This window comes from Mobula birostris, chromosome 16, assembly GCF_030028105.1.
Source record: "Mobula birostris isolate sMobBir1 chromosome 16, sMobBir1.hap1, whole genome shotgun sequence".
NCBI lineage: Eukaryota > Metazoa > Chordata > Chondrichthyes > Myliobatiformes > Myliobatidae > Mobula > Mobula birostris.
In genome coordinates this window covers 26,554,477-26,575,934 of record NC_092385.1, presented here as the reverse complement: position 1 = coordinate 26,575,934, position 21,458 = coordinate 26,554,477, and the positions used below count along the sequence as shown (strand labels likewise).

The following is a 21,458-nucleotide window of genomic DNA, read 5'->3' as shown; positions in this document are numbered from 1 at the left end:
AATCCAAACATCCAGCATCCTTTACATGTAGAAGTGTTTCCCAACTACGTATATTCTTCCCTCCCTAGTCTGGACACCTCAGTTTGCAGAAGTAGTTACATCAGTTCTTTTCATTGTCTTGAAAGTATCCATCAAATCCTCACTTAACTATTTGAAATCCCAGGGTACACAAACCTCGTATGTACAATGAATGGCTCTTTGTAATTCTGTCTTTGAAATCCAGGTATTATTTTGATAAATTTGCTGTCATGTTTCTCCAAAGCTTAGAAATGTTATTGTCGTCATCATCATCTAGTTATTTATTCTGAATTTCATATATACCGTTCAACTTTTATATTTCTTAATCCATATTCTATGTACCAAGGTCTCCATTTGAATAGCTTTTTATTTTATCTATTTCGTTTAGCTGTGCATGACATTTTAATGATCTCCCCACAATCCTCTGAATTTCTTTTTCTTATCAATTTCTACATTACATCAAAATGTATTCTCAAAGGCAAAGTTGAGTTGTCATATGCACAATTACATGTATGCACAGATGCAATGAAAAACTTAACTTGCAATAGCAATATAGGCACATGGTATCAGATAAACAGCATTGATATGAAAACCATTAACATAAATTATACATTTCTTTAGAATAAAACTCAGAGCAAAGTCCATTTTAGTGTAAAGTGGTTAATGTGTTCATAGTGTGCTAGAGTTTTGTGGTTCAAGAATCAAATAGTGGAAAGGAATGAACTGTTCTTGAACTTGATGGTATCAGCAAGAAACTGATACTTTGATAATACTGTAGATGTTTTGCTATAGTGCCTGCTGTAGATACTTCTATATAAATGGCATCCAAAGTGCAGAATATACTTGCCTGTCTTGAAGAACATTTGCCAGAGTTTTGCAGCTTAACCTGTTAATGGCTGTAACATAATGATTCCATTTATAGTGTTTACAATGCAGACTACCTTTGTGTCATTGAAATATTTGAATAGGTATCCATGCTAATCTATCAATTGATAATAAGTATACTGACAATTTGAGGCTCCAAGCTATTTCCATTCATCATCAACTGCTGTTCAAACAACTCTTTCACTCTGTTAACAATTTATCTTAAATCTCATGAGCTTCAGCTTTGTGCAAGAGATTCTCATGAGGAACTTCTAATGCATCCTCAAAGTACTGATAAGTTGTATCCAGTATTCCAAAGCAGCTATTTCTTTATATACATTTACAGTTTCTCTGAGTTTTATTCTAAAGAAATGTATAATTTATGCTAATAGTTTTCATGTGAATACTGTTTATGTGATCGTCATTGTCGTGGCTATCCCTCAAGGTCGAGGATGATGGTCTTCATTCTGTTGATCTACTTATGGGCTCTCAAGTGGCTTATGAGTCCAATCTTGGCTTTGAAAGTTCTTCCACATTCAGGGCAGGTAGTTCCAGATGGCGGATCGGGCTTTGGTTGTTGCTGCCTCTCTTTCCATTTTCTTCTCTTTTCTTCTAATTTATGTGATACCATGTGCCTATATTGCTATTGAAAGTTAAGGACGCTGATGCTTTATTTTGCTGGTGGGACTGGGGATTGTTGTTGCCTTGCTGCTGTTTGTGTGTGGGAGGGGAGCTGGAGGGTGGGCTCTGGATGTTCTAACATTTAACTGTCATTCATTTTTTGGGGTACTCCTCTGTTTTCATGGATGATTGTGAAGAAAAAGAATTTCAGGATGTATATTATATACATCTCACTGACATTAAATGTACCTATTGAACCTATTGGTTTCACCATTATCATTTTCAAGGGGCTCATATTTCTATTAATTTTGTTTCTGTATTTGTAATTATAAAATAATTATTTTGAAGTTGATTCTCTTCAGTAGTGCTTCAAAGAATTCAATCAAGTTTGACAGGAATGAACTACACTTTGCAAATTCATACTAACTCTTCCTCTGAGGGCTAAAAAACTTCCAAGGTCTTAGTCACTCAGTCTCTTTTATAGATTCAAGTAATTTTTCAACAACCAATGTTAGTCTGCAGCTGGAGTATTTTGAGCAGTTTTGGGATCCTTTTCTAAGAAAAGATATGCTGGCACTGGGGAGGGTCCAGAGGAGGTTCACAAGAATGATTCCGGGAATTAAGGTGTTCACTTATGAAGAGTGTTTGATGGCTATGACCCTGTACTGACTGGAGTTTAAAAGAATGGGGGGGATCTCATTGAAATCTCATTATATGTTGAAAGACCTAGATAGAATGGATGTGGAAATTATGTTTCTTATAGTGGGTGAGTCTAGGGCCAGAGGATGCAGCCTCAGAGTAAGGAATTTTCATTTAGAACAGAGATGAGGAGGTTTTTCTTTAGCCAGAGGGTAGTGAATCTGTAGATTTCATTGCCACAGATGGTTGTGGAGCCCAAGTCATTGAATACATTTAAATCAGAGGTTGATCTTTATTACTCGGGTCATCAAGGTTATGGGGGGAAGATAGGAAAATGGGGTTGGGAGGGACAATAAATCAACCACGATGAAATGGCAGAGCAGACTTGATGGGCGTTTTGGCCTAATTCTGCTGCTGCATGTCTTGTAGTTTTATGGTCTCTAAATAGAGAGTTATTTCTAATAATTAGTTTATAATAATTCATATTTCTCCATCCTTGAATCCCTGATATTATATATTTCCAAAGCTTACGTAATTTCTTCGAGGTCATTAGAATCAGGTTTATTATCTCTGTCTTTTAAAATGTGAAACTTGTTTTGTAGCAGCAGTGCAGTGCAGTGATATGATTACTTTGAATTACAAATAAATAGTGCCAAAGAAAAAAATAATGAGGTAGTGTTCATAGACTGTTCAAAACTCTGATGCCATGTGACAACACCAATCTGAAACTGCGTGCTACTTATTATGCAAGAGCTTTCCCAGTATGCACTTACTGAATTCTCTGCTCATCCATGCAGATGGGCATTTGCCCTCTGCTTGCTGCTTTCCCGCAACAATGTGAATCAGACTGACTGTTCATCACTTAAAGATTCAGAGTAGGAACCTGTAACTCACCACCTTCTGGCATGACATCTTGGCATTTCTGTACTTTATTATGTAACCTATAGCCTATATTATTGTGCTAGAATGAATTACAGGCAAAGCAATTCAAGTTAAATCAAATTTTCTTTTCCTTGCAGTGGAACAACATTTGCATTGATATGGTGTCATTTACTAATGCAGCATTCAAAGGAGCGGGATTTCAGTCTCTGGATCGGATTGTTGTCTCAGCCAATTGTAAATTAAGGAAGATATTCACAATGAAACTCCAGCCACAAGATACTACTTTTGAGGATGGTATGTATTTGGGAAGTGTAGACTCGTATAATGCTAAATAAAGATAATATCTAAAAATACAGTATTGATATTAAACAAGTAAGTTCATTTATGCAGAAACAAGTCGCACATATAATTTACCAATAATGTCTCACCAACTTTCACAACACTGGATTAAAAATGAATAAAATCATACAGTTTCAGATTTATATTAAGCTATCATGATAACTGTGAAAACTATTGGAGTTGTTAATTTACCACTGATTATTTCAACTTTATGCTTGACTAAATTTTAACACATTGCTTAAGGTATTTTCAAAATTTTGTCCTGTATGTCTTCCTTTTCCCAGATATGTACTCTTTACAGTGTTTCTCTGAAGGACCCACAGACATAATTCCAAAATGCTGTCAGCTGGGCATTGATGTTGACCAAGTTACACACCTTCTGAATGTGGTAAAACTCAGACAAGGAGAACTAAGAATTGGAAGCCAACAATGCATTTCATCAGACTTAAGTATGATTGGAACATTTGTTCTGATAAATTTAATTCATAGTTTTGCTGTCACTTATTCTCTTTTTATGTCAATTTGAAATGATACAAGCAATTTAGCTCATATCAACTTCTGATTACATAGTGTAAACTGTACACATTATTTGTAGTGGATTGTCACAGTTGACCTGACAATATGATTGTTACAAAATTACTAAAGACTTTCAAAACTTTTCTGATCATTTCATCAGATCTCTGAAAAACTAATGCTGTTCATTCAGTTGGTATCCTTAGAATTTTGTTGTGTAGGTGTTCATCACCTTTACTAAATATTTTATAATGAGGACATTTCAATTGCTGCCAGCAATTGGAGGTTAATTTTGAGGTGATTATCATTAAAATGTTTATACATTTGTAAATCTTAGATTTCAATTTCACAAAATGGGTGTAGACATAATCTCACTCTTTCCAGTACATACGTCTTGATCTGGTAGTTAGTATTTAGGGCATATTTGAAGTTTAGTGATCCAAGATTTAATTGAAAAATGGCTTGATGTGATTCTTCATTCAATAAATTGTCCTAGATAACTGAAAAAATGTAACATATTACAAGAAAAAAAATTCTATTTCCCTTGATATGTGAACAAACCTTTGTATGTGGAAAATGTTTGGTTAATGTGTTACCCACCAAGCCTTCATTACATTGGTGCAACAGCATAAGAGACTGTTTAGTCCTATACCAGATCTAAGGTCTTGTACCTTAGAGGGTGAGAGGTGACCCGATAGAGGTGTATAAGATGATGCGAGGCATTGATCGTGTGGATAGCCAGAGGCTTTTCCCCAGGGCTGAAATGGCTAACACGAGAGGGCACAGTCTTAAGGTGCTTATAAGAAGGTACAGAGGGGATGTCGGGTAAGTTTTCTACGCAAAGAGTGGTGAGTGTATGTAATTGGGCTGCTGGCAACTGTGGTAGAGGTGGATACAATAGCGTCTTTTAGGAGACTCCTGGACGGGTACATGCAGCTTAGAAAAATAGAGGGCTATGGGTAACCCTAGGTAATTTCTAAAGTAAGTACATGTTCGACACAGCATTATGGGCTGAAGGGCCTGTATTGTGCTGTAGATTTTCTATGTCTCTATGTAACTAACTTCTTCACAGTACCTTCCGATGTTTGTGTAATATTTTATTTTCAGGGCACTATACACTAGAAATTATAACTAAACACAAATTTACAAAGATATTTCAGAGGCCATGGAGATAATTAAAACAAGGTGAGGAAAATAGAGAGACTAGTGAGGAAGAATGTTTTCAGGAGATTGAGAGTAAGTTAGGGAAATAATACACTAAAAAGACAGGGACTGAGGATGTGTTGTATCTGAGGAGAAAGTTGGTAGCAAGGTGGAACCAGGGAGCTGAAAATGGGAGATGGAATGAAAAGAACAGTAGGAAGGAATGAGAGATGGAGAAGAAAGATAGAATGAGAGATGAGGAGCGATGTGGTTGGTTTGACAAGGGTGTGAAACAGAGAGAAAAATGACAGGAAAATAATGATAAGTATAGAAAGGAAAGGGAGGAGAGGAAAGGAAGGGACAAGGAAAAGTGGCAATAGTGATAGTAGGTTACAGGAGTGGTAAGTAAGGAACAAATGAGGAGAAAGATGAGAATAAGGGAAGTGGGAACATGTAGTTTGAGGAAGTAGCAAGGTGCACAGAAGGCGAAGGGGGCCATTAAGCGAATTAGGAAGAAGAAAGTGAGGAAAGGCAACAGGAAAGAAATACAGTGGGAACAGAAGCTTAGAACAGGGCTATTAAATGAGGGGAAGAGTCTGGGTAAATGAGTTCCACAGTGGAAATTGATTTTTCTATAATAAATATTTAAGCAGAAGTTACTCTGATAACATACAGTACTGTGCAAAAGTCTTAGGCAGCCTAGCTATATATGTGTGCCTAAGACTTTGGTACAGTACTGTATTTGAGAATGTGGAGTAGAGAGTGAGTTTGTAAATCTGGCAGGAGCAAAGGATGTTGGTAATGGTGAGGGTGGAATGTCGTGGGAGGGATGTGGGACAAGTGGCAGAGAAGAAGTGCCAAAGGTGGGGAGGTAGGTGGTGCAAGTACAGACACACCCAACCCTGAGACACCAGGCAAGATAACTTGATTCCAAACAATTGGTTTATTGATCATTGGCATATGTCTTTCTGGTGCTTCTTGTTCTCTTCCCTCCCTTCCTCTTTCCCCAACCATGATTGGCCTCTCCCTGCTCCCTTCCTACTCTTGGTCCACAATAGAGACCCATATCAAAATCAGGTTTGTCATCACTCACTTATGTCATGAAATTTGTTTTGTTTGTGATAGCAGTACAGTGCAAAACATAAAATTACTATAGTACTGTGCAAAAGTCTTAGGCACTCAATATTTATATAATATGTCCCTGAGACTTTTGCACAGTACTGTAGATATAATGCTGGAATTCCAGCTGAGGCTAGTTAAACCTTTGTCAATTGCACTGCCAGCTCTTTTTGATCTTTACTGTTGCTGCTTGATGAGGCAACCCACTGTTTGCACACAACCTGTAATATTGTGAATTTCATATTAGGCACCTGCACTGATATATGAACATGACATGAAAGAGTTTATCTTCAGTTCTAAAAATGTTATAGGCATCTGTTAGTCTTGTGAGACCATGGATTTGCGCCTTGGAAGGTTTCCAGGGCGCAGGCCTGAGCTAGGTTGTATGGAAGACTGGCAGTTGCCCATGCTGCAAGTCTCCCCTCTCCACGCCACCAATGTCGTCCAAGGGAAGGGCACTAGGGCCGATACAATTGGCACCGGTGTCGTCAAGAGCAATGTGTGGTTAAGTGCCTTGCTTGAGGACTACAACACGCTGCCTCAGCTGAGGCTCAAACTAGCGACGTTCAGATCACTAGATCAATGCGGCCACGTGCCAACACTCTAAAAATGTACTTCATGTCATTAATAATGTGGACCATAAGAGAGAATCGCAAGCTACAATCAGCAGAATACTTGGTTTTGCAATCATGCAGTCTATTCGCAATATGATAACCTGTTCTAGGGGAAAAGAATCATCTATATACTCCATGAAGTTTTCAATGAGAAGTGTCCATTGCTGCTTTAAAGATGCCAGAGACAGTAATTTTCTAGTTACGGGTAATGTATTATGCATCAAGGTTAAAAAGTCATTATCTGAAAATGAAGGTATTTTTGAATTAATTAACAGACTATCATTCAGAAAGTCATGAACAAGTTCCAATCCACAAAACACTGTAAAAAGGGCTCCCATGTAATCTTTTCTATTGATCTTGGGGGATTCATCAAAGTGAAGTTCAACTGTTTTTAGTGCGTTGAAGGTCATTATCTCATTAATGCATGAATTGCCAGGTTACCTTTGCTAGGGCTACAGGCCAGTTGCATCAGTAGTGGGGAAGTTACTGGAAGGATCTCAGAAGGACAGGGATTTGGATCGTCCAAATCAGATTGGGAGGAGTCAGGATGGCTTTGTGTATAGAAAGTTGTGCTTAAAGAGTCTTGGAAGTTTTTGAAGAAGTTACCTGAAAGATAGATGAATAGCTTGTCTATAGACTTTATCAAGACCTTTGACAAGGCCCTTCATGGTAAGTTGATCTGGAAGGCTCGGTTCCATGTAATCTTCCTTATCAGGGAGAATCAAAATTGCTCAGAGGTAGGAAGCAGAGTGTGGTGGTTGAAGGTTGTCTCTTGAAATGGAGACTACTGGTGTGCCGCAGAGGTCAGTGCTGGGGACCCTTTTTGTTCGTTATTTATTGAAATGATTTGGATGTGACTGCACAAGACTTAATCGGTAAGTTTGCGGATGACAAAAAATGAGGAGGTGTTATTGATCATGAAGAAGGTAATTGTAAATTACAGGAGGATCTTGATCAGTTAAGAAATTAAGCTGAAGAGTGCAAATAGATTTCAATACAGATTGTGTGAGGTGACACATTTTGCAAAGTCAAACCAGAGTAGTACTTGTACTACGAGTAGTAGGGCACTAGCGAGTGTAGTGGAACAGGGGGACCTAGGAATGCAAGTTTATTGTTTGTTGAAAACAGCATCACATGTAGACAGGGTGGTGAAGAGGCGATTAATACATTGGGTTTCAAGATTCAATTCAAGAATCAAGATGCCTTAATGTCATTTCCTGTGCACAATTTTAATAGAGAATTAAATGATTGTTACTCCAGTTCCAATGCAGCACAAAAAGAAAACACAATAAGATAAAGAACATGGCAGTAATATAAAAGCACAATAGATATAAATATATAGATAGATTGATTGTATGTCCATAACGTGACACCAGGCACAGGAGCATCTGTGCCTAAGGTGACTGACAGGAAATGATAAAGTAGTGGTGGTTGGGGTGGAGGTCTTGATCAGCCTTACTGCTTGAGAAAGTAACTGTATTTGCGACTGGTGGTACTGACGTGGACATTATGTAGCCTCCTCCTGATAGGAACGGGACAAACAATCCATGAGCAGGATGTGTGAGATCTTTCATGACGTTACTGACTCTGGGCCTTTACTCACTGGAATTCAGAAGAATGAGGGAGTTACCTCATCGACACTTATTGAATGTTGAAAGGCCTTGATAGAGTGGATGTGGAGTCGGTGTTTCCTATGGTGGGGGAGTCTAAGACCAGAGGACACAACCGCAGAGTAGAGAGGCGCCTTTTTGAACAGAGATAAGGAATTTCTTTAGCCAGAGGGTGGTAATCTGTTGTAAGAACTGGTATTTGAGTTACTGTCAGTTTACTATCAGCTTGAACCAATCTGGTCATTCTCTGATCTCATTAACAACACATTTTCTTCCACAGAACTGCCACTCACTGGATGTTTTTTTGATTTTCACACCATTCTCTGTAAACTCTAGAGATTGCTCTACGTGAAAATCCCTGAAGATTAGCAGTTTCTGAGGTACTCAAACCATCCTGTCCAGTACCCACAATCATTCCACGGTCAAACACACATAGATCACGATTTTTCCCATTCTGATGTTAGGTCTGAACAACAACTGAGACTCGTGATGATGCCTGCATGTTTTTATATATTGAGGTATTGCTACATGATTGCCTCATTAGATATTTGTATTAACAAGCAGGTGGAACCTAATAAAGTGGCCACTGAGAGTATATTTCATCCCAGTAAATTCTCGGCCAGTACTCCATCTCAGTTATCTGTTTCATAATATTGCTTATTTTGCACTAACCTGTTCTATATATCTTAAAACAATGCTGTACTTCCGGCATTATCTTCTCATGTTCTGTTTTTGGTTATTCACCTCAACTTACATAATATCGATGATTGTATGATTACATTGTTATTAGACCATAAGTTATAGGATCAGAATTAGGCCATCTGGCCCATCAAGTCTGCTTTGCCATTTCATAGTGGCTGATCAATTTTCTTCTCGGTCCATTCTCTTGCTTTCTCCCCATATCCCTTCATGCCCTGACTAATCAAGAATCTATCACCCTCTGCCTTAAATATACCCAATGACTTGGCTTCCACAGCTGCCTGTGGCAACAAAGTCCCCAGATTCACCACTCTCAGACTAAAGAAATTCCTCCTCATCTACATCCTAAAAGGGTGCCCTTCAATTCTGAGACTGCGTCCCCTGGTCTTAGACTCCCCCACTATAGGAAAGATTCTCTCTCCACATCCACTCTTTTGAGGCCTTTTGGCATCTGACAGGTTTCAGTAAGATTACCCTTCATTCTTCCAGTGAGTAGAAGCCCAGAACCATCAAACGCTACTCATTTGACAAACCTTTCAATCCTTTTCATGAACCTCCTTTGAACCCTCTCCAATGTCAGCACATTCTTCCTTGGCTAAGCAGCCCAAAACTGCTGACAATACTGCAAGTGAGACCTCACTAGTGTCTTATAAAGTCTCAATTTTACATCCTTGCTTTTATATTCTAGTCCTCTTGAAACTAATGCTAACATTGCATTCGCCTTCCTCACCACCAAATCAACCTGTAGATTAACCTTTAGGGAATCCTGCATAAAGACTTCTAACTCCCTTTGCACCTCAGATTTTTGAATTTTCTCTCCATTTAGAAAATAGTCTTAATTATTATTTTGTAGCTGTGAAAAGAATGAACTATATGTGTAACTACCAGTGAATATTTCAGACTGAGTAATTCACAGAAACTATTAAAAGTATTTTGTCTATCAGGAGCAGCTTGACTCATAGATTTTACAAACAGCCGATATAAACATAACTGTAGGGAGACAAAAGAAACTGCAGATTCTGGAATCTGGAGCAACAAATTATGTGCTGAAGAACTCAGTGGGTTGTGCAGCTTATCTGCTGGTGGGGGGAGTGGGAGCAATTGTTGATGTTTTGAGTCGAAGCCCTGCGTCAAGACTGAGAGTGGGAGTGGTGTCAGGGGGCTGCGGTGATTGGTGGACTAAGGAAGGGTAACAGATGATGGGTGGGCCAAAGTCAGTAAGGGAGTGAAAGGGTGGAGTTGAGAGAAGGAGGTAGTTAGATAATGGAAGAAGGCAAAAGAAAAGAAGTGAGGCAAGATGGAGTGAGGGGGCATTGAAAGTGAAGACATTTGCTGGAGAGTTGAATGTTTCTGTTTATTCAAAAATCTGCCAATTGTACTGACATTGAAGTTAATCATAATGTTTGCTCTAGCCCTGTACAATTTATCCCTAAGCAAACAGATATGATTTTGGGTGCATTAGGTTTAGTTCTGATTTCTCTTACCACATTGATTTGCTAACTCTTTTTGGCACTTAAACAGAAAATTCAAAATGGAGGTAAAACTGGGACACGTTGAATTACTGAATTATTTTTGCTGAAATAGAAAATGCCAGAGAAGATTTAGGAGTAGAAATTAATACATCGTTCCTTATGCTTAATGGGTGCTGCACTGTTGGCACCCATTGGACTTCTTTCCATTACTCAGTTCCATTGAATTAAGTAAATTTCTGATTTAAAACTAATAACTACTCTGTTGTCAAATGAGTAGATTCACCAGCTTTTTGAGGTAAAAATATTCAATTTTTTTGGACTGTCAGCATTGCTAACAAATGAGCATTTGTTGCCTCTAATTGCTTTTGAAAAGCCGGTAGTGAAAACCTTCAATCACAGTAGCCATTCTAGTAAAGGAACTTGTGCAATGTTGTAATGTGAGGCATTCCAAAACTTATATCCAACAATGATGAAGGAATAGTAAAGTATTTCAAAGTCAAGAGGGAACCCTGCAGATAATGGTGTTTACATGTGCCTGCTAACTGTGTCATTGTGGGTAAAAGGTTATGGGTCTGAAAAAAGCTGTTAGTGTAGTCAATACAGCACCTTCTCTACCCATATTACTGACACTAATATCTTTGAAAAATTAATATTTAATGACAACAGTTTCAAAGAAGTGTATAATGGAATTGGTGTGATTTTCATTTGCTCATGTAACATCAAAGCAAAGATTTGTTAATTTGCTAATTAGATTTAGTTCAACTAACTTGAAAGTCAAGCAGAAAATTCCATGTGATTTCATATTTTAAAGTCTATGAACCACATAATATCAAACCAGGAATACTTCAGATACCAAAGGTTAGAAATTTGATTGTACAGAACTTTATTTAAGCTCTATACAATCCGGAAAAATTGCCTTCTTTACAAACTAGATCGAGGAATCAAATTAGCAATCGCTTGCAAGTAACAATCATGTTAATTGCAAGATTAATCAGAGACTTCCAACTGTGATCCTCATTAATGTCCTGATGAAGGGTCTTGGCCCAAAATGTCGACTATTTACTCCCCTCCATAGATGCTGCCTGACCTGCTGACTTCCTCCAGCACTTTGCGTGATATCCTGATGTCAAGCTTGCAGCTAACTTTACACGACGTTTATTTTCCCTGCAGTAACAAATTGAAATTCATACTCTATACAATGACTTGTGTGAAGCAATCTGAGATATCTGCGTCTTTGCTTTTCAGACATTGAGCTGCTTCTTTAATGGTTGCCCTGGTAGTGAAACTACTGTTAGCAATCCATTTTTGGGTAGAATTAGGGACAGATATTCCAGGCCACAGAAAGATGGGTTGGGTGGCCTTTCTGGCAGGAGACAAACTCATGTCCAGCTGTGAAGAGGCTATTCACAGTATCTTCAGAAATGCCATATTCTTTGTGGATCTATTATTTTCAAGGCAATCATAGGTGGGTGAAACTTTCATAAGGCATTCAAATCATCTTCTGGAGACTGGTTTTCTTTCTATATAGGTCAGGGCAAGTGTGACCAGTTTCCTAATTACTAGATTGTATTTTGCAAATTGATGCCATGTTTTAAAATTTGCTGTTCATCCTAGCACTGAAGATCAAGGAATATTGCTTAAAAGGAAATATTACATATTTGATTTTAGTGAGAGGGCAGCATTTTGGCCACTTGGATTGACAGTATTTCCTCTATTGTAGGCTGCCATTTATTGTTCACTGAGAATTTTATCAATAAAGGCTTTCCAGCCTGTGCTCAGCTGTTTGTGGACCATGAGAAGAAATGTTATGTAAATGTATTCCAATAGCTGTACTCCTCCATTATCTTGAGATCTGCATTGCATGGCCTCATTCATTAACCATCCCTCCACCAATGCTGGCTGACCTGCTGAATATCTCTGGTGATTTACTTTCACTAATAACAGGAAAGTCCCCAGAGCAAATCAAACATGAGAGCCAAGATGGCACAATATCCAGACATTTAGCTGCTCAGGTTCACCTACACCAGTCAGAGCACAATGAATGAATCACTAATCTCATTAAATAGCTTGGTACAATAGCTACCATTTACTCAAAGTACACTTTCCGTAGAAGTTTAAACAGTGGTTGAGATCTTAACTGCTTGGGGCTATTGTTCATTGCTGATGATGGTTATTTACCATTGCAGCCAATGCAGCCAGTGCAGCTGAAAATAATGCTACAATTTATTGATAGTGGTAGTGACCCAAGAAATACATTGAGTGACATTCAGTAAGACCTCATTCATCGATGAAAAATCTTTCCTGGAAGTCCATCATTTTCAGCCAGTAAAACAACTGACTATTAAGTAACACAATAGGGATGAACCGATTAAATCTCAGCTGCAAATGCATCATGTTTCCTTGTCACAGCTCTTAGAAAGCAGGATGGCCATTTTATTTCACAGTGAAAACTTGCTCACCTCTCAGCATTGCTTTATCTGAGGAAGGGGCTGCTAAAAATGTAAAAAATCAGCTTCATCGGGGAAAAAATTCTTAGATAAAAATTGGCTTCACATTGGAGTTCATATTTAATCACTGCTAGAACAGCATGGCAACTCTGGCACTAATCAAATTAATTTGCAGTCGTGTGTACTGCTGCAGTAAGGCAATTATTTTTTAATGGAAAACCATCCCTCACTGTCTAGCAACAATCAGGGTTCGTTCTTGAGTACGATGAAAGGAAAGGCATGATATTAACATCTTTTCTAGGCTATGCAGAGAGTGGCTTGCTTTTTGTTTATAGCAAAAAAAATTCAGAAATATTTCATGCATGTACCCTAGAAAGTCAATAGAGTGATGGTAAAAAATTGTAATTGAACATTTGTAGAACATACAATGTGATGTCCTTTCTGTCACTGCAAGGTTGTTTCTTTTCACTTTTAGTTGCCCGAATGACCTTGGTGATCCAGAAGACTTTCTTTTGCTCTAGGTAGCTTGGCTTCTAACAGCTGTCCATATCAGTTAATGCAGCTGTAATGCAGTTGGCTGTGGTTTGTGGAAGTGAAAGCTGCCTGTGATGGGAGACTAATTAGTGGTCTTGTGGAGTGTGGAGAGCAACAAGGTTGTGAACCTTAGCAATCACTGAGGCAATTTCTCAGGGCACTATGTAATATAGTCCCTGCTGTTTGCTGTTTTCACTTTTCACCATGTCATAGAGTGATAAGCCAAGAAAACAAATCCTTTGCCTTACTCAGTCTGTAACTGCATCAGTGTCCATTTACACTAATCCTACATTAACCCCACATTCTCATTGACAACCCTGGATTCTGCTGCTCACTTATGCATTCAGGACAATTGACAGTGGCCAACTAGCTATCAATGAATATTCCTTTGGAATTTAGAAGGAAGGTGAAGCACCTGCAGGAAACTCCACAGGGGAGCATATAAAAACATACAGCAGCCGAGGTCAGAGTTGAACTCAGGTCACTAGCATTGTGAGGCAATTGCTCTACCAGAGTCATCACTGCTTTCCTTCTGCCCTTGCACAAACTGAACAGGAAACAAATCTTATTGAAGATCTGTGTGATTCAGGAGAGATGGTGTTGGCTGAGAGATAGGATTATATCTCTTCACAGAAACAATTTCATATTTGCTATACCTTTGCTTCTCTGGGAGGCCAGTCTGCTCACATACAGCAACTGATTAGGGAGAACAGCTAGCATCTGATCTGCAATGTTTCGTTGCTCCTGTTTTTTGTTAAAGTATATGTTTCTGGGTTCCATCCCTGTGTCCATTGAGAGTCGCACTGTGCTCATAAGTGACAGGTGTTCTGCGATGATGTCAAGTCACTCCTCTTACTGTATTGCTGCTACCGAAGTGCTTCTACTTGCTTTTGTACAACAAAAATCAAACCACTAGCCAGAATAAGGTGAAACTGATTTGAAACAGAGAGATGAGGTGAGGTTTCCATTAGTACCTCTCCAGCTGTTTCCCTTTGAACCAATAGGCACAGGAAAAGGATTGTAACCTAACCTTTGCAAATAACTCATGTAGGCACTTGTGCACAATCACCTTTGAGAGTGTGGATGTGGACTTCATTTTAGTTGCCACTATCTGCATTCAGCTAGCAGAACTGATAGCCTTAAATTAGTCAGGTCCATCATGGGTAAACACAAAATAATCTGCAGATGCTGGGGTCAAAGCAACGCTCACAACTCGCTGGAGGAACTCAGCAGGTTGGGCAGCATCCTTGGAAACGATTGGTCGACGTTTTGGGCCAGAACCCTTCGTCAGGACTGAAGAAGACTCTGCCCCTTCCCTCTTCAGTCCTGACAAAGGGTTCCAGCCCGAAACGTCAACCGATCTTTTCCACAGATGCTGCCCATCATGGGTACTAGCCCCCACAGTATCCAAGACTCTTCAGGGAGCGGTGCCTCAGAAAACAGGCTTCAATCATCAAGGGCCCCCACCATTTAGGGCATGCCCCTCCTCGTTGTTACCATCAAGAGGTAGAGAAGTCTGAAGATACAAACTTAATGATTCAGGAAGAGCTCCTTCCCCTTTGCCATCCAATTTCTAAATGGACATTGAACCCATGGACACTATCTCACTACTTTTTTAAAAAATTTCTATTTTTTGCACTACTTAACTATTTAATATGTATATTAATACTGTATATATTAATATATGTAGTAAGTAATACATATTGCTATATATAGTAAGATATATTACTGTATATATTAATATATAGTATATATTGCTGTATATATTAATATATATAGTATATATTGCTGTATATAGTAATATATAGTAAGATATAATACTGTATATATTAATATATACAGTTAGTAATATATATTTACTATAATTCACTTTTTTTCTACATTATCATGTATTGCTTTGTAAGGTTCTCAGTAATATTAACTGTAATGGTAACTGTTAACTGCTAATAATAAAATGGCTTCTCTGTAGTGCTATAATGAAATGGCTTTTCTGTAATGTTAACTGATGAGGTAATGTTCTTTGTAGCTGAAATGTTTGGGTTATAATTATAGATAATGGGGAACTAACCAATGGAAGTCATGTTATCCTATCTGTATGTGTGGGAACCTGGGTGAGTGCGGGAGAGATTGGCGAGGAGAGGCGAAGAGGATGAACGTGCAGGAAGCGCTCTGGTAGACCACTGTGGTTGGTCCCAGTCCGAGGGTCGTGGAGTTTGGAGGAAATCGAATGGTGGGTCGGGAATATTGCGTGAGCTCCAACGTTCTGCGCAAGCTGTATAATCCCTATTCTTGGTGCCTTTTTATTATATTTCTGTTTCTCTACTAACTCCATAGTCACAATAAAGTTTATAAAGTGTAATCGTTTAAACATACATTCTGTACTGCCTGATATTTTACGTTGTGGGTTGTACCGGGATGCATTACGCTGCATCTACACAAACATGAGACACAGTTTGGCCGGCAGATGGTGGTTTCCCCTAGATGAACATGGGTTGTTAGATCTGAGTGTTACAACTGTGGGGCCCTCATCCGGGATTGAAGTCTGTAGATGCTGTGTTATCACTCAGCTTAGAGTACACTTGTGATGGCGACAGCTGCATTTAGGCGGTGGTGTGTGGCTGTGAGGGTGGCAGAGAGCAATGTGTGCATGTTGGGGGGGGTGGAGACTAGTGTATCGGATGAAGTGTTACTTCGAGGTTTGAGTGGGGTTAAAGCTGTTGGCAAAGTGGAGATTGTATCGTGTAGCTTTCATAGTGTTAGTGCAAACAAGTGAGGACATAAGAGAGGCGGAGTTGCCAGAAGAGATTGAGTCCCAGGGGAGCGGGACCATGGTGCCTGCAAATTGTCGGGAGGGAGGGGACGGAGGTTAGCAAGCTGAGTCACCAGCGGATGAGGGAGGGGATCTTAGGGAATGAATTCTCTTGGAACTGAGGGATGAAGGGAAGGAGTGGTCAGATGTTGGTTAGTTCCCGTCCCCCAGCAAAAGGCTAGAGTTCCGAGTTGGCATCTGCAATCACCTGCCTGGCGAGAAAGGCAGAGGGGCCCTGCTAGAAGATAAGAATTTTCTCGGGGATAACACCCACCCCCGAGGATGAAGAGGATTATGAGACATGGGTAGAGCAAACGTCGCAGTTGTTAGGTGAGTGGCAGTGTTCGGATGAGGAAAAGCGACAGAGATTGGTTGAAAGTTTGCGGGGAGTGGCGGCTGGGGTAGTGCGAAGTGTGAAGTTTAACCAGCCCTCGGCCAGTCTGGATGACTATCTGGAGGCCTTGGAAAATGCTTTTGGGTTGACTGGGAGCTCCTCGGAGAGTTTCAAAACATGCGTCAGGAGCAGGGTAAGAAGCTGCTCATGTACCTTTTTCGGCTAGAGTGACGGCTTAGTGGGCTGCGGTGCCGGGGGGTCATTTGGGCTAAACAGGTGGTTCAATAGACAATAGACAATAGGTGCAGGAGTAGGCCATTCAGCCCTTCGAGCCAGCACCACCATTCACTATGATCATGGCTGATCATCCACAATCAGTGTCCAGTTCCTGACTTATCCCCATGACCTTCGATTCCGCTATCTTTAAGAGCTATATCCATCTCTTTTTTGAAAGCATCCAGAGACTTGGCCTCCACAGCCTTCTGGGGCAGAGCATTCCATATATCCACCATTCTCTGGGTGAAAAAGTTTTTCCTCAACTCCGTTCTAAATGGCCTACCCCTAATTCTTAAACTGTGGCCCCTGGCTCTGGACTCACCCATCAGCGGGAACATGCTTCCTACCTGCAGTGTGTCCAATCCCTTAATAATCTTATATGTTTCAATAAGATCCCCTCTCAGCCTTCTAAATTCCAGAGTATACAAGCCCAGTCGCTCCAATCTTTCAACACATGACAGTCCCGCGATCCCGGGAATTAACCTTGTGAACCTATGCTGCACTCCTTCAATAGCAAGAATGACCTTGCTCAAATTTGGAGACCAAAACTGCACACAATACTCCAGGTGTGGTCTCACCAGGGCCCTGTACAGCTGCAGAAGGACCTCTTTGCTCTTATACTCAATTCCCCTTGTTACGAAGGCCAGCATGCCATTAGCTTTCTTCACCGCCTGCTGTACTTGCATGCTTGCTTTCAGTGACTGATGTACAAGAACACCTAGGTCTCGTTGTGCTTCCCCTTTTCCTAACTTGACTCCATTTAGATAATAATCTGCCTTCCTGTTCTTACCACCAAAGTAGATAACCTCACATTTATCCACATTAAACTGCATCTGCCATGCATCTGCCCACTCACCCAGCCTGTCCAAGTCACCCTGCATCCTCATAACATCCTCCTCACATTTCACACTGCCACCCAGCTTTGTGTCATCGGCAAATTTGCTAATGTTACTTTTAATTCCCTCATCTAAATCATTAATATATATAGTAAACAGCTGCGGTCCCAGCACTGAACCCTGCGGTACCCCACTGGTCACTGCCTGCCATTCCGAAAGGGACCCGTTAATCGCTACTCTTTGTTTTCTGTCAGCCAGCGAATTTTCAATCCATGTCAGTACTCTGCCCCCAATACCATGTGCCCTAATTTTGCCCACTAATCTCCTATGTGGGACTTTATCAAAGGCTTTCTGAAAGTCCAGGTACACTACATCCACTGGCTCTCCCTTGTCCATTTTCATAGTTACATCCTCAAAAAATTCCAGAAGATTAGTCAAGCATGATTTCCCCTTCGTAAATCCATGCTGACTTGGACCAATCCTGTTACTACTATCCAGATGTGTCGTGATTTCATCTTTTATAATTGGCTCCAGCATCTTTCCCACCACCGACGTCAGGCTAACCGGTCTATAATTCCCTGTTTTCTCTCTTCCTCCCTTCTTGAAGAGAGGGACAACATTAGCCACCCTCCAATCCACCGGAACTGATCCTGAATCTATAGAACATTGGAAAATGATTACCAATGCGTCCACGATTTCTAAAGCCACCTCCTTAAGTACCCTGCGATGCAGACCATCAGGTCCTGGGGACTTATCAGCCTTCAGACCCAACAGCCTATCCAACACCATTTCCTGCCTAACATAAATTACCTTCAATTCATCCATTACCCTAGGTCCTTTGGCCACTATTACATCTGGGAGATTGTTTGTGACTTCCCTAGTGAAGACAGATCCAAAGTACCTATTCAACTTGTCTGCCATTTCCTTGTTCCCCATAATAACTTCACCTGCTTCTGTCTTCAAGGGCCCAATTTTGGTCTTAACTATTTTTTTCCTTTTCACATACCTCAAGAAGCTTTTACTATCCTCCTTTATATTCTTGGCTAGTTTACCTTCGTACCTCATTTTTTCTCCGCGTATTGCCTTTTTAGTTACCTTCTGTTGCTCTTTAAAAGCTTACCAATCTTCAGGCTTCCCACTCGTCTTTGCTATGTTATACTTCTTCTCTTTTATTTTTATACTGTCCATTACTTCCCTTGTCAGCCACGGCCTCCCCTTACTCCCCTTAGGATCTTTCTTCCTCTTTGGAACGAACTGATCCTGCACCTTCCGCATTATTCCCAGAAACACTTGCCATTGCTGTTCCACTGTCATCCCTGCTAGGGTATTGTTCCATTGAACTTTGGCCAGCTCCTCCCTCATAGCACCATAGTTCCCTTTGTTCAACTGTAATACTGACACTTCCGAGTTTCCCTTCTCCCTCTCAAATTGTAGATTAAAACTTATCATATTATGGTCACTACCTCCTAATGGCTCCCTTACCTCGAGGTCCCTGATCAAATCCGGTTCATTGCACAACACTAAATCTAGAATTGCGTTCTCTCTGGTAGGCTCCAGTACAAGCTGTTCTAAGAATCCATCTCGGAGGGACTCCACAAACTCCCTTTCTTGGATGGATCAGGTAACTAGGGATGCCCAGGCTGAGGACAAGATTGCTTGGAGTCGCTGGCAGTCCTATAAAAGACGCCCTTCTCCGACGTTCGTTCAGCTGATCAGAGACATGAGGGGGGATGAAAACGTTTGAGACTGCTGGAGGACTATGTCAGTGGGGTGAAATCCCGAGGTGTAGTCCCTGGTGGTGAAGTGAGCAGAACCAGCTCCACCCGGAAATTGATAAAGGAGGTGGTGGCCGAGCTGAGAACTGAGGGGTCGGTAGGCAGGACCCCCCCACCCCCCCGGTCCAGGAGATGGACAGCACAGAGGGCTGTGAATGGTGGGGGGGTCTGTGAGAAGAGGGGTGGCCGGTAGCGTGTGCTATAACTGTGGAAAAGAGGGACACTTTCGGAGAGAATGTGAGTGGTGGGGGGCGTGCTATAACTGTGGGGAAGAGGGCCACTTCCAGCGGGAATGTGTGTGGCAAGGAGCCCCTCGGGGAGCGAGTCCCCGGGCATCCAAGCAGAGAGAGGTGTTGGGATACAGAGGAGACCCAGTGAGAAAAAGGCCTGGTGTCTCTGGGGGAACACGTTCCCAGCAATGTATCAAGGAACCCCCGAAAGCAAAAGACCCGATTTCGGAAGGATTAGTGGGACAGTGCTTCAGCGTGTCGCTATGGATAAAGGGAAACTATGCTAAAGCCAGATTCGACATCGGGTCGCAGGTTATATTACTATACCGTTCGTTTTACAACCAGTATTTAAAGCATTATCTCCTGACGCCATTCAGTGTGCTGGAGATTTGGGGCATCAGTGCTGGTGATTACCCGTATGATGGGTATTTGTCAGTGAGACTGGAGTCTTCAGAAGCCGATGTGGGAGTGTCCGAAGTTCTGGAGATGTTAGTGCTGGTTTGTCCGTACGGTTGGGGGTGGGGGGGGGGGTGCTTCAATTCTGGTGGGGACCAACACCCCTGTGGTGTGGAGGCTCATGGAGGCCTGTAAGGAGAAAGCAAGTGAGAACTTTTTGGAGACCTGGGCTGCGCACCCAGTGTTTCGAGCTGCTTTTGAGGAAGTGCGGAGCCGCCCTGGGCCGGATACTGAATTTAAACGAAGGACTATGTGGTGCACCCAGTCGAAACCTAAGGTAATAAGGCCTGGGGAAGTAGCAAGGGTGATGGGAACCCCTAGGTTTCCCAGAGTGCCTGATGGCGAGGCCCTTTTAGTGGACACCCCAGGAGACCTCGAGGGGGAGTCGCAATTTCTGGCTGGGGTGCTGGTGAGTCCCGAAGTGCAGAGGCCCTCGGTGGTACAGGGGAGCAGGATGGCGGTGGTTGTCCGGAGCACCACGAAGAGAGAAATCACCTTTAAGAGAGAGATGCCTCTGGCGCATTTGTTCCTAGTGACAGTAATGTCTAGCACCCCCGTGAGGCCTGCTGGGGGTGGGGGGGCGGGGGGGTGCGCAGGTGAGCTATTGGACAACAGAGGCAAGTTGACTGCTGAGGCCTTTAACTTTGGGGACTTTCCTGTGCTGCCGGGTTGGAAGCAAAGGTTGGTGGAGAAGATGTTGAAGCTGGAAGATGTTTTTTCCCTTGACGAGTCTGATGTGGGTCAAGAGCACTCGCCACACCATCCGGGTGACTGAGGACACCCCGTTTAGAGAGAGGTTGTGGCGACTGGCCCCTCCAGGTGTGGAAGATGTGCGGCAGCACTTGTGTTAGTTGAGGGAAGCTGGGATCATCTCTGAATCCCGAATCCCGAATTCCAAATCCCTTATGCGTCACCAATAGTAGTGGCCCAGAAGAAGAACGGAAAGGTATGCATGTGTGTGGACTGTAGGACCCTGAACAGGCGCACCATCCCTGACCAGTATACAGTCCCAAGGGTCGAAGATGTTCTGGCCTGTCTGAGTGGGGCGAAATGGTTTAGAGTGCTGGACTTGAGGAGTCCTGATGAGTGAGGCCGACAAAGAGAAGACGACATTTATATGCCCTCTGGTACGTTTCCAGTTCAAAAGGATGCCCCAGGGCATATCGGGAGACCCTGCCACCTTCCAGAGGGTCATGGAGAAGACGGTGAGGGATATGAATTTGCTTGA

At 41.5% G+C, this 21,458-nt stretch overlaps 1 protein-coding gene across 9 annotated transcripts in view; it reads left to right on the top strand.

The window, feature by feature from the left end:
- cfap20dc (CFAP20 domain containing) overlaps positions 1-21,458 on the top strand; it is a 492,691-nt gene that overhangs the window by 241,899 nt on the left and 229,334 nt on the right. For 8 of the 9 annotated variants that reach the window (XM_072280490.1, XM_072280488.1, XM_072280492.1 and 5 more), the window contains 2 exons: positions 3,162-3,318; positions 3,648-3,812. In XM_072280490.1, the coding sequence (XP_072136591.1) occupies positions 3,162-3,318; positions 3,648-3,812 (322 nt within the window). Of the gene's footprint in view, positions 1-3,161; positions 3,319-3,647; positions 3,813-15,566; positions 15,846-21,458 lie in introns of those variants that run through there. The other variant, XM_072280496.1, reaches the window with a different exon arrangement.